The sequence below is a fragment of the Ranitomeya imitator genome, chromosome 2, assembly GCF_032444005.1.
Source record: "Ranitomeya imitator isolate aRanImi1 chromosome 2, aRanImi1.pri, whole genome shotgun sequence".
Taxonomy (NCBI): Eukaryota; Metazoa; Chordata; class Amphibia; order Anura; family Dendrobatidae; genus Ranitomeya; species Ranitomeya imitator.
In genome coordinates this window covers 504,332,953-504,360,677 of record NC_091283.1, presented here as the reverse complement: position 1 = coordinate 504,360,677, position 27,725 = coordinate 504,332,953, and the positions used below count along the sequence as shown (strand labels likewise).

Here is a 27,725-nt window from a genome sequence, read left to right as displayed (position 1 = left end):
ACAACAAGTCAGGAGAAAGGAAGTTGGCGATTCACCCCATGAGAGCTGGATCCAGCACTGAAGATGTGTTGCTACAGCATGATAAAAGGTAATATTGCTGAAATAAACACAGTGGATGTTTTCAGTGGCACATAATAGCAAGATTTATGAAAAAAAAAGTTATAGTAGTGCACAACTTCTCTAAACACCACTCCATCGGTTTTTGACCCTAGTACTATAATTACCAGCCAGTCTTCAGCTGTTCCCAGCACCCGCACGGTCATCTTGTGAATGCAATTTGTGACTGACTAGACGTCAGAAGTAAAGGTCACAAATTCTTAATGCAAGTCTGAGAGCCTCTTTCTGGGTCCCACAGACTTACATTGAATAAATAGTATAAAAATAAAATTAAAAAAGAGGGTGTTTAAAAACACTGCTAAGTATGACAGGTAGGTAATATCTTCATAAGAATTAGGGTATGTGCATTCAGTAATTGGCAGTGCTTTGGATGCAGCACATATCCGCTGCGTCCAAAGTGTGGCTGGCTATTAAAGCCAGGTGAATCCACATGTGTTCACTGAACCGTGCGGAATCATAGAGTTTAATACATTATATGAGTGAAATTTACCTTGCGGAGACTTGTGTCTCTGCAAGATAGATAGACATGCTGTGGTCTGGAAAGATGCGCCGCATTTCCGTCTCCATGGGAACCTCAGGATGCATAGTGGGCATGGAATTTCTTGAAAACCCATCCACTATGCTGTAACATCTGAACATAGTAACATAGTTAGTAAGGCCGAAAAAAGACATTTGTCCATCCAGTTCAGCCTATATTCCATCATAATAAATACCCAGATCTACGTCCTTCTACAGAACCTAATAATTGTATGATACAATATTGTTCTGCTCCAGGAAGACATCCAGGCCTCTCTTGAACCCCTCGACTGAGTTCGCCATCACCACCTCCTCAGGCAAGCAATTCCAGATTCTCACTGCCCTAACAGTAAAGAATCCTCTTCTATGTTGGTGGAAAAACCTTCTCTCCTCCAGACGCAAAGAATGCCCCCTTGTGCCCGTCACCTTCCTTGGTATAAACAGATCCTCAGCGAGATATTTGTATTGTCCCCTTATATACTTATACATGGTTATTAGATCGCCCCTCAGTCGTCTTTTTTCTAGACTAAATAATCCTAATTTCGCTAATCTATCTGGGTATTGTAGTTCTCCCATCCCCTTTATTAATTTTGTTGCCCTCCTTTGTACTCTCTCAAGTTCCATTATATCCTTCCTGAGCACCGGTGCCCAAAACTGGACACAGTACTCCATGTGCGGTCTAACTAGGGATTTGTACAGAGGCAGTATAATGCTCTCATCATGTGTATCCAGACCTCTTTTAATGCACCCCATGATCCTGTTTGCCTTGGCAGCTGCTGCCTGGCACTGGCTGCTCCAGTTAAGTTTATCATTAACTAGGATCCCCAAGTCCTTCTCCCTGTCAGATTTACCCAGTGGTTTCCCGTTCAGTGTGTAATGGTGATATTGATTCCCTCTTCCCATGTGTATAACCTTACATTTATCATTGTTAAACCTCATCTGCCACCTTTCAGCCCAAGTTTCCAACTTATCCAGATCCATCTGTAGCAGAATACTATCTTCTCTTGTATTAACTGCTTTACATAGTTTTGTATCATCTGCAAATATCGATATTTTACTGTGTAAACCTTCTACCAGATCATTAATGAATATGTTGAAGAGAACAGGTCCCAATACTGACCCCTGCGGTACCCCACTGGTCACAGCGACCCAGTTAGAGACTATACCATTTATAACCACCCTCTGCTTTCTATCACTAAGCCAGTTACTAACCCATTTACACACATGTTCCCCCAGACCAAGCATTCTCATTTTGTGTACCAACCTCTTGTGCGGCACGGTATCAAACGCTTTGGAAAAATCGAGATATACCACGTCCAATGACTCACCGTGGTCCAGCCTATAGCTTACCTCTTCATAAAAACTGATTAGATTGGTTTGACAGGAGCGATTTCTCATAAACCCATGTTGATATGGAGTTAAACAGTTATTCTCATTGAGATAATCCAGAATAACATCCCTTAGAAACCCTTCAAATATTTTACCAACAATAGAGGTTAGACTTACTGGCCTATAATTTCCAGGTTCACTTTTAGAGCCCTTTTTGAATATTGGCACCACATTTGCTATGCGCCAGTCCTGCGGAACAGACCCTGTCGCTATAGAGTCACTAAAAATAAGAAATAATGGTTTATCTATTACATTACTTAGTTCTCTTAGTACTCGTGGGTGTATGCCATCCGGACCCGGAGATTTATCTATTTTAATCTTATTTAGCCGGTTTCGCACCTCTTCTTGGGTTAGATTGGTGACCCTTAATATATGGTTTTCATTGTTTCTTGGGATTTCACCTAGCATTTCATTTTCCACCGTGAATACCGTGGAGAAGAAGGTGTTTAATATGTTAGCTTTTTCCTCGTCATCTACAACCATTCTTTCCTCGCTATTTTTTAAGGGGCCTACATTTTCAGTTTTTATTCTTTTACTATTGATATAGTTGAAGAACAGTTTGGGATTAGTTTTACTCTCCTTAGCAATGTGCTTCTCTGTTTCCTTTTTGGCAGCTTTAATTAGTTTTTTAGATAAAGTATTTTTCTCCCTATAGTTTTTTAGAGCTTCAATGGTGCCATCCTGCTTTAGTAGTGCAAATGCTTTCTTTTTACTGTTAATTGCCTGTCTTACTTCTTTGTTTAGCCACATTGGGTTTTTCCTATTTCTAGTCCTTTTATTCCCACAAGGTATAAACCGCTTACACTGCCTATTTAGGATGTTCTTAAACATTTCCCATTTATTATCTGTAATCTTATTTCTGAGGATATTGTCCCAGTCTACCAGATTAAGGGCATCTCTAAGCTGTTCAAACTTTGCCTTCCTAAAGTTCAATGTTTTTGTGACTCCCTGACAAGTCCCCCTAGTGAAAGACAGGTGAAACTGCACAATATTGTGGTCGCTATTTCCTAAATGCCCGACCACCTGCAGATTTGTTATTCTGTCAGGTCTATTAGATAGTATTAGGTCTAAAAGTGCTGCTCCTCTGGTTGGATTCTGCACCAATTGTGAAAGATAATTTTTCTTTGGACGTTCTTTGGACGCTGCGGAGGTAAGCAGCATCTAACCTGAGTGTTTACTGGCCATGTGCACCTATCCTAAGGGCTACGAGTTTCAACACCAGACAGATGTCTTCCTCAGGTCAGGCATATAAAACACATGCTTAGCCTGAGGAAGACATCTGTCCGATGTTGAGACGTGTAGCCTATAGTCTTATCATAAATTCGTATGAAGATGCTGCCTGTCTATCACACGCGGCAGCATTTTTATTTTTCTACTATTTCTCTGACATATTGTGGTTCCTGCATCGGACCATCACATGGGACAAGATGCAGCTGATTTCTTTCATCTCTAGATTTGAAACAAGGTTGTGATTGATATTTGCACATCACTTCAAGGTGAGTGTATTAACATATCCCCTGTCAGCCATCCCCAGTTCATTAAGAATTTCTGCTCTATAGAGCGCCCCGTTTTTTTTTTCTTCTTTTCATAAGGGTATGTTTCCACGGTCCGTAAACACTGGGTTTGACGCTGCGTACAGCCACAGTGTCAAACCCACAGCGTCCAGATGTTGCAGCATAGTGGAGGGGATTTCCGGACATGCGGTGCAGTTACAGCATCGTGGAGGGGATTTCTGGACATGTGGTCTGTCTTTATAGACCGCAGCATGTCTATTTATCTTTCAGAGACTCAGTCTCTGCATGATAAATGGCTCAGTTCTATGTATAGGATGCGGTGATTCCCCATGCGGAATCAATGCGCATACAAAAGGCGGCAGCGCTTTGGACGGGGCGGGTGTCCGCTGCGTTCAAAGCGCTGCCATTCCAGTCCGTGGAAACCTAGCCTTATCGGTCCATAGACTTGCATTGTGAAGTGATTTCCAGCTCACCAAGCAAACACTGGAGAGATCTGGTAGAAACCTGAAGACTGACCAGAGGAGCGCCGATAATAGATGAAGACAACGACCAGGGGTATTGACACAGTTATTTGGCACTGAACAGGGAAAATATGAGAAACCAGACGATTGTACAGCATATTCCTGTAGGATGGAAAGTGGTACATATTCATTTCATATATAAGATTGAACTACGAGAACATTATAGCCGAGTGCCCACAGCTAGCTTCCAAGGGCTGGGGGCACATTACCCAAAATTACCAGTTTTTGTTTGAAGAATCAGCTTACACATCCACTTTTCATATGCAAATGTTTTGTCCCATTGTTGGAACATATTGTAATACACACAATACATTAGTCCTGGGCCATGACAGCCAAGGGGCTGAAATCAGTGGCCTTGGCACACGGGTCACACTATGCCCTCCCCAGCCTGTCTGCTGCTGCCCACTGTTACTGCTATCTGCATCCTTGGGGTACAGGCAGCGGTGAATAAATTTGTGGAGGAGGGGACACTGCCCACCAATCAGCGTGTGAGACAGCTGACACGATGACATCATTTTATCGCATCAGCTGAGCAATGCGGAGAGTCCGTGCATTGGAGAGAACAGTGGGAGAAAGGAGAGTATGTGGTGGTTTTTTTTTCTACGTGTATGGGAGTTCTCATGCCGGACATACAGAGGCTGTGTGGGGGTCTCGTGCTGGACATACAGAGGCTGTGTGGGGTTCTCCTGCTGGACGAGATAAGGCTATGGGGTTCTGCTGATCATGGGCAGGGCTGTGGGGGCGCTTATGGTATATGAAGGGGGCTGTACGGGCTTTTGCGGCACATGAAGGGGGCTGTGTGCGGGCTCTTACAGCCTAGAAAAGGATGTCGAAATACTTAATTTTGCTCAATATTAAGTGATACAATTCATATAAGATAATTATGTGTTAATAATAATGATCAGAATTATTTTCAGCCTATTGGTTAGGCCCTCCACAAGAGTCACTGTCTCATGTGGCCCCTTGGGAAAGTTAATTGCCCACCCCTACATTAGACTAATGCTAATACATGGCATTTACACATTAAAAGCTGAGTGCCTAAACGGAAATCCATAATTTCTGTACTCCAGAAATAAACATCTGCCCTCTGTTGCTGCGACAATTTAATATTTATTTTTAAAGCACCATTGATTCCACGGTGCTGTACCAAGAAGTTATATCTAATATATAATTGCCCATCGGTTAGATCAGTGGCGCTAGCCGCTCATCTACCGCCGCAGGGAGGTCAGCGGCGACGCAGCCGGGAGATGAGCGATGCCAGCTGCTCATCTCCCGGCTGCTCGCATCAGAACTACGCCGACTGCCATAGTGGAACACCCAAGTTATATGGGTATTCCGATATGGAGGCCGGGATTCATATCCCCCGCCAAGCCACGCAGCACAGCGGCTGAGCGGGATTCAAATCCCCTGTCGCACCGGCTGAGCCAATGAGTGGCGCCGCATGGGATTTGAATCCCCCACCAAAGCAGAGCGGCACCGCTCATTGGCTCAGCCGGCGGGGAATTTGAATCCCGCGTCGCTCATTGGCTGAGCACCAGCGGGATGTTCATTTCACCGCACTCCCAATGCAATAGCATAAGGCCTATTTCTAGTACAAATATAAATGATAATAAACAATCACATGACATTTTATTAGTAGAAAGCATCAGTAGAACAATCTCATTGGCTTAGGGAAATCAGGAGAACAATAAACCCTCTTCACCCATGAGTAGCCAATCACAGCTTCACTAGGTTATCACATCGTCCAATCCGCAAGTGTCAAATTTAAATGCAAATGGGTCTCTTGAATGAAGTATGTTTTTCAGAGTTGAAAACAGATGTGCATGGGTCCGCTAAAAAAAAAAAAAAAAAAAAAAAAAAAGATTTGAAAGACTATTCCTATCATACTGTTTTGAGCATCTTTTTTCCATCAGGTGTTTTTTTTTAAACCTGAATTGGTGGGAAAAAAGAATCGGCTCCACCCTAGGCATTGTGCAATTAAAATTGGTATATAATTAAAACAAACTAGCCAAAGAAGGAACGATTTCTGCTGGAAAAACATGTCAATTTTGATTGCCTCAAAAAAAAACCCTCCACTGTGTGCATACCCTAAAGCCAGCCATACACATTAGATGGTTGTTGGCCAAATGATGCTTTAGCCAGTGTTCTCTATGAGGAAGCCGGTGACGGCAGTCTATCCCAGAGACAATGCAATCAGCAGTCCGAAATTGGACATGCGTAATCGACATCTCACCCACAGGTTGACTGGTGCTTCCATACACATTTGACCGATGGTCAAACCCATCAATGGGTTTGCTCGGCATTAGTCAAATGTGTACGGGTGCCTTAAGAAAAATAGCTGGAAACGATTGTGGCACTGGTAAAAGGTAATGAGGGCGCTAGAAGGAGCACAGGCTGTGTGAGATAGGAGGTAACCAAAACAGGAAATGCAGCACTCCCAAGAATTATGAAGATCAAGTGGATTCTTTATTCATCACCTAGTACATATTGGGACAGGAACTTAAGATGGGAATACTCCTTAAGGATTGCACGGCTCCGTGCTTGCTGTGAGATGAGTTCCTAAAGATTAACAGTTTTGACCGGCAGAATGGTTGAGCTGCTAGTCCGAACTATAGAACTACAGGTCCTTCTCAAAAAATTAGCATATAGTGTTAAATTTCATTATTTACCATAATGTAATGATTACAATTAAACTTTCATATATTATAGATTCATTATCCACCAACTGAAATTTGTCAGGTCTTTTATTGTTTTAATACTGATGATTTTGGCATACAACTCCTGATAACCCAAAAAACCTGTCTCAATAAATTAGCATATTTCACCCATCCAATCAAATAAAAGTGTTTTTTAATAACAAACAAAAAAACCAACAAATAATAATGTTCAGTTATGCACTCAATACTTGGTCGGGAATCCTTTGGCAGAAATGACTGCTTCAATGCGGCGTGGCATGGAGGCAATCAGCCTGTGACACTGCTGAGATGTTATGGAGGCCCAGGATGCTTCAATAGCGGCCTTAAGCTCATCTAGAGTGTTGGGTCTTGCGTCTCAACTTTCTCTTCACAATATCCCACAGATTCTCTATGGGGTTCAGGTCAGGAGAGTTGGCAGGCCAATTGAGCACAGTAATACCATGGTCAGTAAACCATTTACCAGTGGTTTTGGCACTGTGAGCAGGTGCCAGGTCGTGCTGAAAAATGAAATCTTCATCTCCATAAAGCATTTCAGCCGATGGAAGCATGAAGTGCTCCAAAATCTCCTGATAGCTAGCTGCATTGACCCTGCCCTTGATGAAACACAGTGGACCAACAGCAGCAGCTGACATGGCACCCCACACCATCACTGACTGTGGGTACTTGACACTGGACTTCAGGCATTTTGGCATTTCCTTCTCCCCAGTCTTCCTCCAGACTCTGGCACCTTGATTTCCGAATGACATGCAAAATTTGCTTTCATCAGAAAAAAGTACTTGGGACCACTTAGCAACAGTCCAATGCTGCTTCTCTGTAGCCCAGGTCAGGCGCCTCTGCCGCTGTTTATGGTTCAAAAGTGGCTTTACCTGGGGAATGCGGCACCTGTAGCCCATTTCCTGCACACGCCTGTGCACGGTGGCTCTGGATGTTTCCACACCAGACTCAGTCCACTGCTTCCTCAGGTTCCCCAAGGTCTGGAATCGGTCCTTCTCCACAATCTTCCTCAGGGTCCGGTCTCCTCTTCTCATTGTACAGCGTTTTCTGCCACATTGTTTCCTTCCAACAGACTTACCATTGAGGTGCCTTGATACAGCACTCTGGGAACAGCCTATTTGTTGAGAAATTTCTTTCTGGGTCTTACCCTCTTGCTTGAGGGTGTCAATGATGGCCTTCTTGACATCTGTCAGGTCGCTAGTCTTACCCATGATGGGGGTTTTGAGTAATGAACCAGGCAGGGAGTTTATAAAAGCCTCAGGTATCTTTTGCATGTGTTTAGAGTTAATTAGTTGATTCAGAAGATTAGGGTAATAGGTCGTTTAGAGAACCTTTTCTTGATATGCTAATTTATTGAGACAGGTTTTTTGGGTTATCAGGAGTTGTATGCCAAAATCATCAGTATTAAAACAATAAAAGACCTGACAAATTTCAGTTGGTGGATAATGAATCTATAATATATGAAAGTTTAATTGTAATCATTACATTATGGTAAATAATGAAATTTAGCACTATATGCTAATTTTTTGAGAAGGACCTGTATATCTTCTCCTACGCAAGTAGCAAAGGCAACTTGAAGGGGGGCTGAGGCCAGTCGCAGCCAGTCACCTTCAGGATGCAGTGAGCAAAGGCGACACATGATAGTGGTGCATGCTCCTTACCCAGCCCGTCTTGAGACTTCATGGTGGCAGTATAAAATTAAAAATCTTTCTGTTCTTAGGCAGAGCATTTTTCACCAGAGGTAAATTGGTTTTTACAAGCACTTTGCAATTATGCCCAGATTGGAACTTCAGACAACCCCTTTATCTTAATTACTTTACCCTTAAAGTGTTCAGTACTTATATCTGACCTTGAAAAGTTAACTTTATTTTGCCGCAATCCGCACTAATAGAAGTTTCCATGACTACAAGACACATAATAAGCGGCTAGTCATATGACTGCAGGTCCTCTGTTCCATGGATTGCATTAGGCCATCGTCTGGATGCCTCTGTGCGCAGGTGGTAGAGGAACATTATTAGCAACTGCAGAACAGTCATCTCACACATGCACATTACGTCATACTAGACACCGGGTCTATTCTATTATATTGTCACTATGTGTATGGGGGGGGGGATCCATTCATCTAGGTTTATTCACCATTCTGTAGTTTTATGGTAATCTGATCACACATTATGTATCTTGTGCTTTACATATTGGGCCATACACTGTTATATTTTGCTCAAGAAGGACCAACTGAAGTTGAAACATTACATGTCCTCATTCAAAAAAGGATCCACTTCATCTTCATATTTGGTGGGCTGCGGTTTCCTTCAAGACACCCCTTTATCTCACACGCGTGCCCCCTCTGTCTCCTGAAGATTCCCCCTCATGCCCCGTCTCTATAAGACCTGTAGACCACCACCCTCGTTCCCCATTTCCCGCAAATCTCCCCCATCGTCTCCCGTACAACTCCCCCATCGTGCCCCCTCATCTCCTGCACAACTCCCCCCATCGTGCCTCGTCTCCCGCAGACCTCCCCATGTGCCCCATCGTCCCGCACAATTCCCCAATCGTGCCCCCCGTGTCTCCAGCACAACTCCCCCATCGTGCCCCCTCGTCTACCGCACAACTCCCCCATCGTGCCCCCTCGTCTACCGCACAACTCCCCCATCGTGCCCCCTCGTCTACCGCACAACTCCCCCATCGTGCCCCCTCGTCTACCGCACAACTCCCCCATCGTGCCCCCTCGTCTACCGCACAACTCCCCCATCGTGCCCCCTCGTCTACCGCACAACTCCCCCATCGTGCCCCCTCGTCTACCGCACAACTCCCCCATCGTGCCCCCTCGTCTACCGCACAACTCCCCCATCGTGCCCCCTCGTCTACCGCACAACTCCCCCATCGTGCCCCCTCGTCTACCGCACAACTCCCCCATCGTGCCCCCTCGTCTACCGCACAACTCCCCCATCGTGCCCCCTCGTCTACCGCACAACTCCCCCATCGTGCCCCCTCGTCTACCGCACAACTCCCCCATCGTGCCCCCTCGTCTACCGCACAACTCCCCCATCGTGCCCCCTCGTCTTCCGCACAACTCCCCCATCGTGCCCCTTCGTCTCCGGCACAACTCCCCCATCGTGCCCCTTCGTCTCCCGCACAACTCCCCCATCGTGCCCCTTCGTCTCCCGCACAACTCCCCCATCCTGCCCCTTCGTCTCCCGCAGACCTCCCCCATCGTGCCCCTTCTTCTCCCGCACAACTCCCCCATCCTGCCCCTTCGTCTCCCGCAGACCTCCCCCATCGTGCCCCTTCGTCTCCCGCACAACTCCCCCATCGTGCCCCTTCTCCCGCACAACTCCCCCATCGTGCCCCTTCTTCTCCCGCACAACTCCCCCATCGTGCCCCTTCTTCTCCCGCACAACTCCCCCATCGTGCCCCTTCGTCTCCCGCAGACCTCCCCCATCGTCTCCCGTACAACTCCCTCATCGTGCCCCCTCGTCTCCCGCAGACCTCCCCCATCGTGCCCCGTCTCCCGCAGACCTCCCCCATCGTGCCCCTTCCTCTCTCACAGACCTCCCCCATCGTGCCCCTTCGTCTCCCGTACAACTCCCTCATCGTGCCCCCTCATCTCCCGCAGACCTCCCCCATCGTCTCCCGAACAACTCCCCCGTCGTGCCCCTTCGTCTCCCGTACAACTCCCCCAGACCTCCCCCATCGTGCCCCCTCGTCTCCCGCACAACTCCCCCATCGTGCCCCCTCGTCTCCCGCACAACTCCCCCATCGTGCCCCCTCGTCTCCCGCAGACCTCCCCCATCGTGCCCCTTCGTCTCCCACAGACCTCCCCCATTGTCTCCTGCACAACTCCCCCGTCGTGCCCCTTCGTCTCCCCTCATCTCCCGAGACCTCCCCCATCGTGCACCCTCGTCTCTCGCAGACCCCGTCCCTTTTTGTGCCCCCTCTGTCTCACGCAGACCCCCTATGTCCCATCTATCTCACACTCTCTACCCTCATTATTACCAATCACTAGAGCAGCCATTTTTCCCACCTTCTTCTCATACACGTCGCCGTCTCCCACCCGAGAACTCACTTCCTGCCTCGTCTGGTCACATGGACATGACGTCACCACAGGTCCTCCTAGTTTCTACCAATGGAAGAGAGTGGCGCGAGATTCCGAGCGCGCGCTGTGACCTGGTTGTAGAGTTTGGCGCGCAGAAGTCAGTGTGCAGCTGGCGCTCGGGGTGGCTGTGTCGTGAGGTCTTCAGTCCCGCACTGCTTGTGTTGCCTCCCTCCTTACAGTAAGTATTTAGCGATTAGATCTCTCTCTGTAGCAGCGTGTTCTGTGGTGATATATGGTTCTCACAAGCGGAGCTCTACCCAACATAATGCAGCTATTCTATGTATGTAATCTCATTGTGTTACCGCGCATTGTCCATTCGTGTAGCAATGCTACAGTAGCATACGCCATTAGTGTAAAGAGTATATCCGCCTTTATATTATCCACTGTGCGCACATAGGAAAAGTAGCAGCGACCAACTCGCAGCAGTGCCGCCCATTGTACAGGGAGCTGCTGGCCCCCTCCTGCTAGGGATCAGCTGATCCCCCACATACAAGCCTCCTGTATCAGCTGGGGGGTTCTCTGCATAGGGATCAGCTGATCCCCCACATACAAGCCTCCTGTATCAGCTGGGGGGGTTCTCTGCATAGGGATCAGCTGATCCTCCACATACAAGCCCCCTGTATCAGCTGGGGGGGTTCTCTGCATAGGGATCAGCTGATCACCCACATACAAGCCTCCTGTATCAGCTGGGGGGGGGGTTCTCTGCATAGGGATCAGCTGATCCCCCACATACAAGCCTCCTGTATCAGCTGGGGGGTTCTCTGCATAGGGATCAGCTGATCCCCCACATACAAGCCCCCTGTATCAGCTGGGGGGGTTCTCTGCATAGGGATCAGCTGATCCCCTACATACAAGCCTCCTGTTTCAGCTGGGGGGTTCTCTGCATAGGGATCAGCTGATCACCCACATACAAGCCTCCTGTATCAGCTGGGGGGGGGGTTCTCTGCATAGGGATCAGCTGATCCCCCACATACAAGCCTCCTGTATCAGCTGGGGGGTTCTCTGCATAGGGATCAGCTGATCCCCCACATACAAGCCCCCTGTATCAGCTGGGGGGGTTCTCTGCATAGGGATCAGCTGATCCCCTACATACAAGCCTCCTGTATCAGCTGGGGGGTTCTCTGCATAGGGATCAGCTGATCACCCACATACAAGCCTCCTGTATCAGCTGGGGGGGTTCTCTGCATAGGGATCAGCTGATCCCCCACATACAAGCCTCCTGTATCAGCTGGGGGGGTTCTCTGCATAGGGATCAGCTGATCCCCCACATACAAGCCTCCTGTATCAGCTGGGGGGGTTCTCTGCATAGGGATCAGCTGATCCCCCACATACAAGCCCCCTGTATCAGCTGGGGGGGTTCTCTGCATAGGGATCAGCTGATCCCCTACATACAAGCCTCCTGTTTCAGCTGGGGGGTTCTCTGCATAGGGATCAGCTGATCACCCACATACAAGCCTCCTGTATCAGCTGGGGGGGGGGTTCTCTGCATAGGGATCAGCTGATCCCCCACATACAAGCCTCCTGTATCAGCTGGGGGGTTCTCTGCATAGGGATCAGCTGATCCCCCACATACAAGCCCCCTGTATCAGCTGGGGGGGTTCTCTGCATAGGGATCAGCTGATCCCCTACATACAAGCCTCCTGTTTCAGCTGGGGGGTTCTCTGCATAGGGATCAGCTGATCACCCACATACAAGCCTCCTGTATCAGCTGGGGGGGGGGTTCTCTGCATAGGGATCAGCTGATCCCCCACATACAAGCCTCCTGTATCAGCTGGGGGGTTCTCTGCATAGGGATCAGCTGATCCCCCACATACAAGCCCCCTGTATCAGCTGGGGGGGTTCTCTGCATAGGGATCAGCTGATCCCCTACATACAAGCCTCCTGTATCAGCTGGGGGGTTCTCTGCATAGGGATCAGCTGATCACCCACATACAAGCCTCCTGTATCAGCTGGGGGGGTTCTCTGCATAGGGATCAGCTGATCCCCCACATACAAGCCTCCTGTATCAGCTGGGGGGGTTCTCTGCATAGGGATCAGCTGATCCCCCACATACAAGCCTCCTGTATCAGCTGGGGGGGTTCTCTGCATAGGGATCAGCTGATCCCCCACATACAAGCCCCCTGTATCAGCTGGGGGGGTTCTCTGCATAGGGATCAGCTGATCCCCTACATACAAGCCTCCTGTTTCAGCTGGGGGGTTCTCTGCATAGGGATCAGCTGATCACCCACTTACAAGCCTCCTGTATCAGCTGGGGGGGGGTTCTCTGCATAGGGATCAGCTGATCCCCCACATACAAGCCTCCTGTATCAGCTGGGGGGTTCTCTGCATAGGGATCAGCTGATCCCCCACATACAAGCCCCCTGTATCAGCTGGGGGGGTTCTCTGCATAGGGATCAGCTGATCCCCTACATACAAGCCTCCTGTATCAGCTGGGGGGTTCTCTGCATAGGGATCAGCTGATCACCCACATACAAGCCTCCTGTATCAGCTGGGGGGGTTCTCTGCATAGGGATCAGCTGATCCCCCACATACAAGCCTCCTGTATCAGCTGGGGGGGTTCTCTGCATAGGGATCAGCTGATCCCCCACATACAAGCCTCCTGTATCAGCTGGGGGGGTTCTCTGCATAGGGATCAGCTGATCCCCCACATACAAGCCTCCTGTATCAGCTGGGGGTTCTCTGCATAGGGATCAGCTGATCCCCCCCACATACAAGCCTCCTGTATCAGCTGGGGGGTTCTCTGCATAGGGATCAGCTGATCCCCCACATACAAGCCCCCTCTATCAGCTGGGGGGGTTCTCTGCATAGGGATCAGCTGATCCCCCACGTACAAGCCCCCTGTATCAGCTGGGGGGAGGGGGTTTCTCTGCATAGGGATCAGCTGATCCCCCACATACAAGCCCCCTGTATCAGCTGGGGGGGTTCTCTGCATAGGGATCAGCTGATCCCCCACGTACAAGCCCCCTGTATCAGCTGGGGGGGGGGGTTTCTCTGCATAGGGATCAGCTGATCCCCCCACATACCAGCCTCCTGTATCAGCTGGGGGGTTCTCTGCATAGGGATCAGCTGATCCCCCACGTACAAGCCTCCTGTATCAGCTGGGGGGTTCTCTGCATAGGGATCAGCTGATCCTCCACATACAAGCCTCCTGTATCAGCTGGGGGGTTCTCTGCATAGGGATCAGCTGATCCCCCACATACAAGCCTCCTGTATCAGCTGGGGGGTTCTCTGCATAGGGATCAGCTGATCCCCCACATACAAGCCCCCTGTATCAGCTGGGGGGGGGGTTTCTCTGCATAGGGATCAGCTTATCCCCCACGTACAAGCCCCCTGTATCAGCTGGGGGGGGGGGGTTCTCTGCATAGGGATCAGCTGATCCCCCCCACATACAAGCCTCCTGTATCAGCTGGGGGGTTCTCTGCATAGGGATCAGCTGATCTCCCACATACAAGCCCCCTGTTTCAGCTGGGGGGGTTCTCTGCATAGGGATCAGCTGGGGGGTTCTCTGCATAGGGATCAGCTGATCCCCCACATACAAGCCCCCTCTATCAGCTGGGGGGGTTCTCTGCATAGGGATCAGCTGATCCCCCACGTACAAGCCCCCTGTATCAGCTGGGGGGAGGGGGTTTCTCTGCATAGGGATCAGCTGATCCCCCACATACAAGCCCCCTGTATCAGCTGGGGGGGTTCTCTGCATAGGGATCAGCTGATCCCCCACGTACAAGCCCCCTGTATCAGCTGGGGGGGGGGGTTTCTCTGCATAGGGATCAGCTGATCCCCCCACATACCAGCCTCCTGTATCAGCTGGGGGGTTCTCTGCATAGGGATCAGCTGATCCCCCACGTACAAGCCTCCTGTATCAGCTGGGGGGTTCTCTGCATAGGGATCAGCTGATCCTCCACATACAAGCCTCCTGTATCAGCTGGGGGGTTCTCTGCATAGGGATCAGCTGATCCCCCACATACAAGCCTCCTGTATCAGCTGGGGGGTTCTCTGCATAGGGATCAGCTGATCCCCCACATACAAGCCCCCTGTATCAGCTGGGGGGGTTCTCTGCATAGGGATCAGCTGGGGGATTCTCTGCATAGGGATCAGCTGATCCCCCACATGCAAGCCCCCTGTATCAGCTGGGGGGGGTTCTCTGCATAGGGATCAGCTTATCCCCCACGTACAAGCCTCCTGTATCAGCTGGGGGGGGGGTTCTCTGCATAGGGATCAGCTGATCCCCCACGTACAAGCCCCCTGTATCAGCTGGGGGGGGGGGGGTTCTCTGCATAGGGATCAGCTGATCCCCCCCACATACCAGCCTCCTGTATCAGCTGGGGGGTTCTCTGCATAGGGATCAGCTGATCCCCCACGTACAAGCCCCCTGTATCAGCTGGGGGGGGGGGCTCTCTGCATAGGGATCAGCTGATCCCCCACATACAAGCCCCCTGTATCAGCTGGGGGTTCTCTGCATATTCACATGGAATGCGGAAAATAAAAGACTTCCATACCTTATTTCCGAGGTTCCTGCGGTGTAGCATGTAGGCATCATATGGCGGCACTCAGCACCTGATGCTCCGGATTAATGGCTGAGTGCCGCTGTTAATGGTCTGTGTACATTAATTTGCCATTTGTGCATGATATATTTATATAGGTGAGTTTTCAGGTGGATTAAAGGGAAGCTGTCAGCAGGATTGTGCCCAGTAACCTACAGACAGTGTCAGGTCGGCGCCGTTGTAGTGATCACAATGATACCTGGGTTGATGAAATCTGTCTTGTAGTTGTTAATCTTTATTTTCAGTTTTGAGTTAATGATATGCCTGTGCTCGGGGGCGGCCTGTGGGGGTCTTCATGTGGGGCTCTGATCAGGTATTCATCTGTATGACCTTAGAAAAAATAAGTATTCCACCAATCAGATGAATAATGTATAGAGCAAGGTAGAACTGTAAGTTTAAAACCTAATTTTTAATATGTCTCAGTAAGAAGTCTCAAGGACCCTAATTACACCAAACAAAAACCAAATGAAAAAACACAATAATCATACTAAAAAACGCTCCCACAGAGCGCTTTCTCTATATAGCATAGTGGAGACTATTAAGTACAGCTGTTATTCACAGCATGTACATACCACCAAAAACAATTATATTTACCATTCAGCGTCTTTATCGGTTACTCACACAATTGCAATGGTCGTATTTTTAGCAAAGCAAGATAACATAACCAATCAGAAATTGAATGCCTAGGTATACAAAAGAACGATCTCTCCCAAACATGGTTCCTTCCCTCATAGTGGGGAATACATCAGTCCACGGGTGTCTATATTCATAGGGGAATGCCTCCAAAAGTCCATATAATAGTAACATAGTTAGTAAGGCCGAAAAAAGACATTTGTCCATCCAGTTCAGCCTATATTCCATCATAATAAATCCCCAGATCTACGTCCTTCTACAGAACCTAATAATTGTATGATACAATATTGTTCTGCTCCAGGAAGACATCCAGGCCTCTCTTGAACCCCTCGACTGAGTTCGCCATCACCACCTCCTCAGGCAAGCAATTCCAGATTCTCACTGCCCTAACAGTAAAGAATCCTCTTCTATGTTGGTGGAAAAACCTTCTCTCCTCCAGACGCAAAGAATGCCCCCTTGTGCCCGTCACCTTCCTTGGTATAAACAGATCCTCAGCGAGATATTTGTATTGTCCCCTTATATACTTATACATGGTTATTAGATCGCCCCTCAGTCGTCTTTTTTCTAGACTAAATAATCCTAATTTCGCTAATCTATCTGGGTATTGTAGTTCTCCCATCCCCTTTATTAATTTTGTTGCCCTCCTTTGTACTCTCTCTAGTTCCATTATATCCTTCCTGAGCACCTGAGCATAATGCCCCTATTCCTTGAATTTATACCCGACCATGTTATAGTCTTCCCGCACACATGGGTCTCCATTCATCTGTATGGGCTTAAATGACCTCAGTGGCTTGCCCCCTATTTTACATAATTCATATTGTTGGCTTTGAAAAAAAAAAAAAAAACTCAGCAAAGTGGAGGCAGCGCCTGCGCAGTAGCATCTATTGCTTGCCGATAGCTGCTGCCACTGTGCCATTTTATTGCAGCCAATTTTTTTCCCCCCTGCAACTAAATGGCGCTGCTTGTGCTATAGTATCTATCAGCATTATTTTGCCGAAGTCAATTTTTTTTTTTTTTTCAAAGCCAACACTGTTTTATATTCATTATGTAAACTAGGGGGCAGGTCAGTGAGGGATCAGTCATCTTTCAGAAGTCCTAATGATTAATACCTAATCAGAGCACCACATGAAGACCCCCCACAGGCCGCCCCGGGACACGGGCATATCATTAACTCAAAACTACAAATAAAGATTACACAACAACCACAAGGCGGATTTTTTAATCAGTATAACGGCACCGACCTAACACTGTGGGTTACTGTGCACAATCGTTCATCGGAATACTCGTTTTTGCATAAACATTCTGGTAATCAGCCACAGAACGGGCACACCACTCATTCCTCATGTGATTAAATCATTCATGTCAGCATTAATATCCACTATCTGCAGCACATCGTCCTCTATAAACAAGACGTGTGCTGTCGATAACTGTATTCTGAGCGGAGAGCGATCATTTAACAATCAGCCTGTACAGATAGGATTCTGGTCGTTCTAAATGGGCCATTAAATGTTATCCGGTGTAAATGCATATTTGTAATGACCCGGCTCTATCTTTGGACTCTTAGTGATGACCTAGTATAGGATGGGAAGGTTTATCGCCGATTGTTTGTGGTCAGCCTTTGAAAACCGCTTCAATCGACAAATTTTTTTTTTTTTTGTGACAATCAATGATTGTGTCCAATGTGAAGTGAGGGCAATAAAAATATATTTGAAATTTATAGTAGATCTAAGATCACCACCAGAAACTATTAGATGAGGGGTCAGATGAGCGATATATCAACTGCATTGGCCATTATTGGTTTTTGTTTTTTAGCCAATAATGCAGCTAGAGATGATCAATCGCCGAAAAAATGCAACATACCCAATTATGTTTTTAAGGATTTTGAGTTCGGCCATCAGTTTATGGTCAAAAATGACCATGATCTTTCTTTACTTAATTCTAATATGTATGACAACCTATAAGGCCGGGTTCCCATGATCCGGAACTAGCAGCGCATGTTCACTGCGTCCAAAGCACTGCCTTCTATTGAGCGCAGGTAAACCTGTATGTGTTCACTTCACTGAACTAGCGTCTCCACAAGATAAATAGACATGCTGCGGTCTGGAGAGACGCACCGCATGTCATCGTTCGCGGGTGATCCGCAGGCGTCTGTACGCATAGTGGACTTGTGATGTCTACAAATCCCATCCACTATGCTGTAACATCTGGTCACTGCGGGATTGATGCTGCATAAATACACAGCGTCCAACCCGCAGCAGTTCCTGATCGTGGGCATGTACACTGAGACCCCCACACACGTTGCTTTGATATGTAGTTTTCTCTACTTTCCCACACTCTATGATGTTCGGCCAAGCATTCCTGTGTGCTCTATTATAGGCTCCTCTGGTGGAGATTAATCTACGAGGAGAGGAAAGGTAAGAATCTTCTGTCCCTTGTCAGGTCTGTGACCACAGTGATGTATTTAGGTTGTTTTTTAGGGTGTGGGTCTCTATTTTTTTTTTTTTTTTTTTTTGGGGGGGGGGGGGGGGTGTTGTCACGTTTCATTTAGACCTTCAAACTGTGAAATGTCATGTTGTTGGCATGTTTTCATTTTGAGAAGATACTAAGGTAGCATCCAATATTGCTGAAACACCTATTGCCACTTCTGCCTTATGATGACCCTATCAAAAGAAAAATAGAAAAATGTAATTCGGGCAATGAGCGCTTTTTGGCTATTGCACATCCTCGTGACTGCTAATACACAGTCAGTTTTATTAATGACAATCCTCCTTACTTTGCTTGCACAGTCTCATTTATTTTGTTCATTTTCCAAAGCTCCTAGTTAATACATATTCTCGAAAAAAGCATTGTCTGTTTAGGAGGAAGATGATAATCCCAGTTGTCGCTGAAAGGGTTAAGCCACGCCGCCTGTTTTTCAGCTCCATACTGATTACATTTGTTAACCTACGAGCTGCCCTCACTGTCTTTCATTAAGCTATAACTGCTCCCTGTTGATGACTTAATCGGGAGCTTCCCAGAAGCTTGTTAATGGGAGGACTGGGCTCATTACAGAAGCGCGGCCTGGAGATTGTACTGTTAAATACAGAGCACCACTGATGAGCAGTGTACACTGGCAACATGTGCCCTGCCGGCTGTTATTGAACCACATTATCTAATGTCTCCTGTCTGTCTCGATGAAACACTAATAATCTGATTGTGAAAAAAAATATAGATGTATTTTATATATTTATGAAGTGTATTTTTGTTTTTCTATAGAAATGCCGAGCACACGCTCCCAGTCTCAAAGCTCCATTCAATTCCCAAAGACGAAAACTGCCAAAGTTCAAGCCAAAGCACGGCTGCATGTACGTGGCAAGTCAGACACGATAGCTACTGTGCCACGGTCACCTGTGTCCAAGGAGTTACCTCTCAGCCCACGGAAGAGGCTTGGTAAGAAGCTCTGTTTTTGCCAATGGCGTAGATCAATGGTCTCTAACCAGGGACGCTACCGCTCCTAGCTTGTGGGAGTTCTAGGTTTGCTCCAGTTGGTGTAAATCAATGTTTCCCAAACCTTGTCCTCATGGTCACCCAACAGATCATGTTTCAGGATTTCCTTAGTATTGCTCAGGTGCAAAACCTGTTGTGATTTGTCATGCCATGATGATAATTCCGTCACCTGTACAACACTAAGGAAAGCATGTAAACATGATGTGTTTGGGGCCCGTAAGGACTGGAGTTTGGGAGACTCTGATGTGTTACTTTCCAGCTCAGCATCTTACACTTTTATTTCCTATCTTTTAGGTGACGATAATCTTTGTAACATCCCTCAGTCTCTTCGATGCTCCCCACCCAAACAAAGCTGTAAGGAGAATGGACCTCTCAGTCCAGCCAAAGGGAGGCGTCTTATTTTTGATGAGAACCACGCTGCTGCAGCCCCTTTGTCTCCCACAAAGAAGCGAGAAGACTTTGCTTCATCTCCTCAGAAAAGAGGTCAAGAAACCCCTTCCAGCTCCTCTCAACTGGGGCGGCATGAGAGGAAGAGTGTGGGTACCTGTCTGTTCAAACAGGAAGGTGAGAAGCTTTTAATCCTAATAAACAATTATAATTTCAGTCTGCAGAGGTATATAATGTATTCCGTTCCTTAGCAGTTTGCTTTCATACTCTTGTTAAGCCAATTGATCATGTTAGTGGTATTCAGAATCGCTCATCAGTGCTTAGATTATCTCAAGTTCATGTAAACGTACACGTTGCCCTCTGCCTCCACAGGTAGCAATTAGGAGAACAGCCTCTTTCACTTTATGCCTATTCAGTCCTGGGGATCAAAGGCTTCATTACTGCAAACTTCTTCGGGTATTAATTAATGTTCTTGGTTTCTGTTTTTCACTTTTACAGCATCATGTTACCAGCAGGCCAAGTGTGCCCTTAACACGACTGTGCCCGATCGTCTGCTGGCACGTGAGAAGGAAACATCAACCTTACTGTCCTTCTTGAAGTCCCATGTATCTTCAGGAAAGCCTGGCAGCCTCTACATCTCCGGTGCTCCAGGGACTGGCAAGACTGCCTGCCTAAACAAGCTGCTGCAGGAGAACAAGGTTCGGACTAACGTGTTTTATCATTCGCTGCTGAAAGTTTTGTCAATGTGTTTTTGTTTGTGTTTTTTAATGCATCTTTCTAAAGAATGTTATTAGATGATGGGTAAAACACTGGGTAGGAAAGAAAGTGCAAATGTGGCCAGTAACCTGTATCTGGATATGTGTATATTGATTCTTCATTACTTGTGTTTCAGGAGATTCTGAAGAACTGCAAGACTGTTTATATCAACTGCATGTCGCTCCGCAGCTCCCAGGCTATCTTCCCTACTATAGCAGAAGAGATCTGTGCAAATGGAAAGTCTTCTCTTCCAGGAAAAGATATAGTCAGGCAGCTAGAGAAGCTGGTTACATCCAAAGCACCGATGATGTACGTATTCTTATATTGGCCAGCTGGTAATTCCAGCTGCTTTTTGGTTTCTTGGCCGCCTCATTCCCAAGCGCTGCTGATTTTAGTTTGGTTAAAGGGGTTCTCTATTATTAATAAATCGATGCTGTTTTCTTCCAGAAACCGCACAATGCCTTTCAACAGACCGTGTGCTGTTATACAGCTCCATTAGTGAGTGGAGCTGAGACACAACCTGATATAGCGCTCTGTATTTGGATTTTCTAATCCTGGACAACCCCTTGGTTTAGGCAATAGGCTAGTTGTCACTGTAGCCGATATATTATGTGCCCATACATGGTTTCTGATCACTTTTTCCTGCATTTGTAGCCTTCTGGTGTTGGATGAGATGGATCAGTTGGACAGCAGGGGACACGAAGTACTATACACTGTGTTTGAGTGGCCCTGGCTGACTGACTCTAGAGTTGTACTTATAGGTAAGCATTTTAATGCGTGAGACTATGTGGTATACAGCTTGTTTATGAGCAGTCACCCCCTCCCTCCCTTAAAGTCTGGAGATTCACCATTTCTATTCTTTTCCAGGAATTGCAAATGCCTTGGACTTGACTGACCGCATTCTGCCTAGACTACAGGCACGGCCGCGGTGTAAGCCACAACTACTGAATTTTTCTCCTTATACAAAAGATCAAATAGCCACAATTCTACAGGATAGACTTACACAGGTAAGCAAATGTAAAGGGAAATGTGTTATTGGTTGGCTGTACAATCGCCCTGGAAAGTTCCACATACTTTGGGCCAATTGGTTGCAGGCTCCCCATTCTACGATAGGGTCTGGTTTCTCATACGGTTTCCAGGTGAGGTAACACTTGTCTGGATCTTTTACTGTAAATATGTTTTATCAGGATGAGTAAACTATTCATCTAAGAGGACCTTCTATATAGACGACAAATGCCTTGGTATCCGTCAGCCTAGTTTCTGCACATAGACTTTTAACATTTTGGTTTTCTACTACTGTAACCTATTTATATCTAGCAATATCAATATCTATACATTATTCTTATTGTATTACTGATTGTTATTCTTGTCCTGTGGAAAAAAAAAAAATTTAAATAATTTACAGGTTGTGGTTTTATTAACATGACTGTTTGTCTTGTTCTGAAAATTGGGCCATAATCCTTCATGAATACTTTCCACCCCTGATTGGGTTTGGTTCTGTTTTTGGCACAGAACACTAATATGACCCTGAGACCTAAGCTTGATATGTAGATTGCAATATTTCTGGCATGATTATGCATAGTATGGTTACCCTCGTTACTGGTAATCTAATACTTAGTCTTTACACTACTCCTACACACTTTTATATAGTGAGGAGATTAGAACTGTGCCTTATTTACTGCACTGTAATACGTTTAGACTTTTGCTAAGCATTTTTCGTCTTTCCCATGTTCACGTCAGATTCCACTTGTTGCACATGATGTGACTTTGGCAAAGTTAAGATATGAGAGGGTAGTTGAGCTGCTAAAAAGCCACTACTATAAGGTCTACAAGGTAGCACAATTGTACATAATAGGACAAGGGGTTACTAAGACAGGACACTATCAAAGTTCTGGGTCTGACCATGGAATTAAAAGTACCGTATGTCTTATCCCGCTGTTAAGCCTTTTCCCAGCTAGTTACAGACCTGATACATCCTAGAAACAAATAATCAACTTGTATAATCTCCTTCACATTTTCTAATCTGAAAGTGACTTAGCTATGGAATATTCTTCCTCTATTACGCAGGTCTCGGGTGACCCAGTTCTGGATAATGCTGCCATTCAGTTTTGTGCCAGAAAAGTATCTGCTGTTTCTGGCGATGCTCGGAAAGCTTTGGACATCTGCAGGTAAATTGACACTTGTTCGTTTTTTTTTTTTTTGTTTTTTTTTAGTTTTGCAGTATGAGCAAATCCTAGAAGTGAAATCTCTAATGCATGAGCTTACATGTGTTTACATCTCTGTATTTCCCATTTGCAGACGAGCTGTAGAAATAGTGGAATCGGATGTGAGGAGCCAGACGGTCCTGAGGCCACGATCTGAATGTAAGTAGATGGTTATCTTTGTAATTTCCTGGTGGTGTTCAGTATGGTAACTGGATCGGATTGACAGTTACGTGTATCCTGTCCCGTTCCTCATCTTGTTCTTTTTGTGACATACTAGTCAATTGCAAGGCTGTAGCTGTAAAAATGGTGTATGTTAAATGATCCTGCAGAGAGAGTTTATTCCTTTCGTCTCTTGTGCATTTGATTAACGTTTTTTTCTTGAACAACTTTTTTATTGCTTTGTAGGTGCTTCCCCGGGTAAAGAAACAACATCTACACTTGTGCCAAAGAAAGTCAGTCTACCACACATTTCTCGGGTCATATCGGACGTGTATGGTGACAAAATGTCAGCCGGCAGTGGAGGGGAGGAGACCTTTCCATTGCAGCAGAAACTTGTAGTGTGTTCGCTCCTGCTGCTCACACAACAGAGTAAAATCAAGGAGGTGACCATGGGAAAGGTCAGTCTACGGCAGAGCAGTCAAAATACTATTTTTTTTTTTTTGTGTAATAATTCTCCAATACTACCATTTTGTACTTATCTGGACTACATTTTTGTTTTGCAGCTTTATGAGACTTACAGCAAGGTGTGTCGAAAACAGCAGATGGCAATGGTTGGCCAGTCAGAATGCCTGTCCCTGTGTCAGCTTCTGGAAGCTAGAGGGATTTTGGGTCTCAAGAGAGCGAAAGAAGCCCGCCTCACAAAAGTAAGTATTTCTGAAAACAGTACTATACCTGCTCAGACGTGGTACTGTGCAGCACAGCAGGGAGAAAATTATTATTTTTTTCTTGTTTCCTACAGATATAGTGGTAATATAGTATTTTATTTGTGTTTGGCTGCATGAATGTAGCAGTTACTCAGAGAGAACATTAAGTTTTTAAAGTTTTATTCTCTTTGCAGCTGCTCCTTTCCACCTGCTATACAGTCAATGCTCTGTAATCACTCCCCAGCACACTGACCGTGTCACAGCCTGTGACAGTATGTGCAGTTATGGTGCAGGGTGAAGAATTATAGCACACACATTATGTATTGAGCCTTGACACTAATGGCTCCCTGCACAGCCACGATGACTGGAAGAGAGCGGCTGCAGGTAGAATTTCCTTTTCGCCCTGGACTATCTGTTAGATTAATACAGTAAAACATGAATAAAACGTACCTGATTACCACTATATTTGCAAGTAAATAACATTTCTGCGGCAGATGGTGCTCCGCTTTTAACCCCTTAACGACCTATGACATATATTCGTCATAGTTCGCTTACCCCTCTTTGATGTGGACTGAGCCTGCACCTTTACCAGCACATGACAGCTGGAAAGTGTGGTTAAGTAGTTAAATGACTGTCAATCTCTGATAGCAGCATTTAACTCACGCAAACTGGATGCGCATCTAAGCTCTGCCCATCAGCTCCCCGTCACATGATCGCGGGGCGCAGATGAGTTGGCATGACAACCCGGTGTCTGCAGGAGACCCCTGTGTGGTTGTCATTGCCGAACTTCTATAAGCATTTTTGTTACTTTGTGTAACATAAGCGATCTCCCATGGAGACTATTGAAGCAAAAAAAAGCTCAAATCACCCACCATTTGCCCCATTCAAAATGAAACAAATAAAGAAAACCCACATATTTGGTATCGCCCCGTTCAGAAACGCTCAATCTATCAAGATATAAAAATAATTACCGTAATCCAATCGGTAAATTGCACAATGAGGAAAAACTACTGGTAAATGCCAGAATTAAGTTGTTTTTTTTATTGCTGCAACATTGCAATAACGGGCAATCAAAACATCATATCTATCCCAAAATATCAATAAAAAGGTCAGCTTGGCGCGCACAAAAGAAGCTCTCATCCAGATCACGAAAAATAGATGCTACGGGTCTCGAAAAATTGCAATTTTTTTTTGTTTTGTTTTTTATGCAAACTTTGGATTTTTTGCCACTTAAATAAAAAAAAAAAAAACTCTTAATGACCTGGAGAATCATAATGGCAGGTCAGTTTTTTGCATTTTGCTGCACTGAGAATTTTCTTCCCGCTTTTCAGTACACCATATGGTAAAACCAATGGTGTCATTCAAAAGTAAAAACTCGTCCCATAAAAAAACAAGCCCTCATATGGCCGTATTGACAGAAAAATAAAAAAAAAAGTATGGGTCTGGGAAGAAGAGGAACAAATAATGGAAATACCCCTGGTCTTTAAGGGGTTAATCGTGCTTAACTCCAAAACAAGGACCACTCACAGACAGGATTGACACAGTATTTAAAAATAAACAGTCCTGTTTTTCTTTTCAAAATCTTTTTATTTTTCTTGTGTAAAGCTATATTACAACATGTAATAAAGATATTGTAAGTAGCAATTATCAAAACATGTGTATATAAACGTACACAAATGATATAATCAATTTATATATGTTGAGCAACAATTTAGGAAGATCTAGAGAAGAATCTTAAATTAAACCAATATGACACCAGTATTGAGGGGATGGGAAAAAGGAAGAGGAAGGTCGTGTTTTTCTAATCCTGTTCTTTCTTTAATAAACGGTGGTTGTGTAATTTCCACAAAGTACTTTTGTATGTAAAATGATCTCTTCTGAGAATTGTACAGACTTTTTTACTTTGATTAAAACCTATATTTTTAATTTTTCAGGTATCTTTAAAGATTGAGGAGCGAGACATAGAGCACGCATTCAAGGACAAGGTTTTAATTGGAAATATCCTACATGCTGGGATCTAAAAAAAAAAACAATTTTTTCTCAGTTTAATGTACTCTGTAAATTTTGAAAATTATTTTAGATTCCTCATATTTATTTAAAAAATGTTCAAAAGAGAACCACATGTCGTAGCTGCTTACACAATACTGACGTATCGAAGGGTTATTAAATTTGCCGTTCTTTTAAAACTTTATTTCACCGACTTTTATATTGTTAGTATGAGATTGGATTAAAGAACCTCAACAGAAGCAGCTCCTTTCTCATCTTGAGCGGAAATGAATTGTGATTGTGCTGTACTACCAGACACTGCCAGTAAACAAGAAAGGCACTGTTCTTTTTATAGTTTTTATTTCTTATTAAACTGTGGCATGACTTGTAGACATGTGTATACATTTTTAATTGATATGGAAATACTGTTCTCTTATGGTTTTGCCGCATTACGTGACAGATGTTAATGGATGTTTAGTATCTATGGGGTACGTTCTGGTTTTACAGATAGTCTGCATATGATCAGAGATTACGTGTTTTTTAATAAACTTTTAAAAATGTAAGTGTCTTGTTTGCCTTAAACGCTGCTACTTCATCCATCCAAACATTTGATTAGTAATGCAATTTTGAAAGTCCCCAGATTTTTACCACTGTCATGTGACGCTTTATCCAAACCCCAGATGTGCTTCACCATATAGCACAATATTGTGGGGGGTTACTCTTCTTTGGAGACGATGCTTTTAAGGAACAATAGCTATATATGTACACTGCTCAAAAAATAAAGGGAACTCTAAAATACCACATTCTAGATATCACTGAATGAAATATTTCGGTTGCAAATCTTTATTCATTACATAGTGGAATGTGTTGAGAACAATAAAACATAGAAATGATCAATGTAAAACAAAATTGGAGGTCTGGATTTGGAATGATACTCAAAATCAAAGTGGAAAATCAAATTACAGGCTTATCCAACTTCAGTGGAAATGCCTCAAGACAAAAGGAAATGATGTTCTGTTTGTGTGTGTGTGGCCTCAACGTGCCTGTATGACCTCCTTACAACGCCTGGGCATGCTCCTGATGAGGCGGCGGATGGTCTCCTGAGAGATCTCCCAGACCTGGACTAAAGCATCCGCCAACTCCTGGATAGTCTGTGGTGCAATGTGACATTGGTGGATGGTGCAAGACATTGATGTCCCAGATGTGTTCAGTCGGAGTCAGGTCTGGGGAACGGGCGGGCCAGTCGTTAGCTTCAATGTCTTCATCTTGCAGGAACTGCTGGCACACTCCAGCCACATGAGGTCTGGCATTGTCCTGCATTAGGAGGAACCCAGGGCCAACTGCACCAGCATATGGTCTCACAAGGTGTCTGAGGATCTCCTCTCGGTACCAAATGGCAGGCTACATCTGGCAAGCACATGGAGGGCTGTGCGGCCCTCCAAAGAATTGCCACCCCACACCATTACTGACCCACTGCCAAAACCGGTCATGCTGAAGGATGTTGCAGGCAGGAGATCGCTCTCCATGGCGTCTCCAGACTCTCACGTCTGTCACATGTAATCAGTGTGGACCTGCTTTCATCTGTGAAGAGCACAGGGCGCCAGTGGCGAATTTGCCTATCCTGGTGTTCTGTGGCAAATGCCAAGCGTCCTGCACGGTGTTGGACTGTGAGCACAAACCCCATCTGTGGACGTCGGGCACTCAGACCATCCTTATGGAGTCGGTTTATAGCAGCTTGTGCAGACACATGCACATTTGTCATTTTGCAGGGCTCTGCTAGTGCTCCTCCTGTTCCTCCTTGCACAAAGACTGAGGTAGCGGTCCTGCTGCTAGGTTGTTGCCCCCTCCACGTCTCCTGCTGTACTGGCCTCTGGACACAATGCTGACAGCAAACCTTCTGATGTGCCATCCTCGATGAGCTGCACTACCTGAGCCACTTGTGTGGGTTGTAGAGTCCGTCTCTTGCTACCCCGAGTGTGAAAGCACAACCAACATTCAAAAGTGAACAAAACATCAGCCAGAAAGCATT

At 45.8% G+C, this 27,725-nt stretch overlaps 1 protein-coding gene and 1 long non-coding RNA gene across 2 annotated transcripts; one reads left to right on the top strand and one right to left on the bottom strand.

Annotated features, from left to right (window-relative positions):
• Positions 1–5,669: 5,669 nt before the first annotated feature.
• On the bottom strand, positions 5,670–10,833 carry LOC138664699 (uncharacterized). Its single transcript, XR_011318378.1, has 2 exons — positions 10,769–10,833; positions 5,670–5,889 (listed from the first exon to the last, which is right to left on the bottom strand). It is a non-coding gene; the product is annotated as an uncharacterized lncRNA (long non-coding RNA).
• A 66-nt stretch (positions 10,834–10,899) lies between these two features.
• On the top strand, positions 10,900–26,257 carry CDC6 (cell division cycle 6). Its single transcript, XM_069751624.1, has 12 exons — positions 10,900–11,018; positions 19,270–19,443; positions 19,795–20,064; positions 20,386–20,585; positions 20,780–20,952; positions 21,298–21,404; positions 21,511–21,650; positions 22,711–22,811; positions 22,942–23,006; positions 23,253–23,464; positions 23,570–23,710; positions 25,645–26,257. The coding sequence occupies exons 2-12, from the start codon at positions 19,272–19,274 to the stop codon at positions 25,729–25,731; spliced, it is 1,668 nt and encodes a 555-aa protein (XP_069607725.1). The 5' UTR covers positions 10,900–11,018; positions 19,270–19,271; the 3' UTR covers positions 25,732–26,257.
• The last annotated feature ends 1,468 nt before the right edge of the window (positions 26,258–27,725 follow it).

Coding starts and splice junctions, on each gene's coding strand:
- CDC6 (XM_069751624.1), top strand. CDS start 19,272: ATGCCGAGCACACGCTCCCAGTCTCAAAGCTCCATTCAATTCCCAAAG. Junction 20,953..21,297: donor ACATCCAAAGCACCGATGAT/GTACGTATTCTT, acceptor CTGCATTTGTAG/CCTTCTGGTGTTGGATGAGA. Junction 23,007..23,252: donor CCTGAGGCCACGATCTGAAT/GTAAGTAGATGG, acceptor ATTGCTTTGTAG/GTGCTTCCCCGGGTAAAGAA.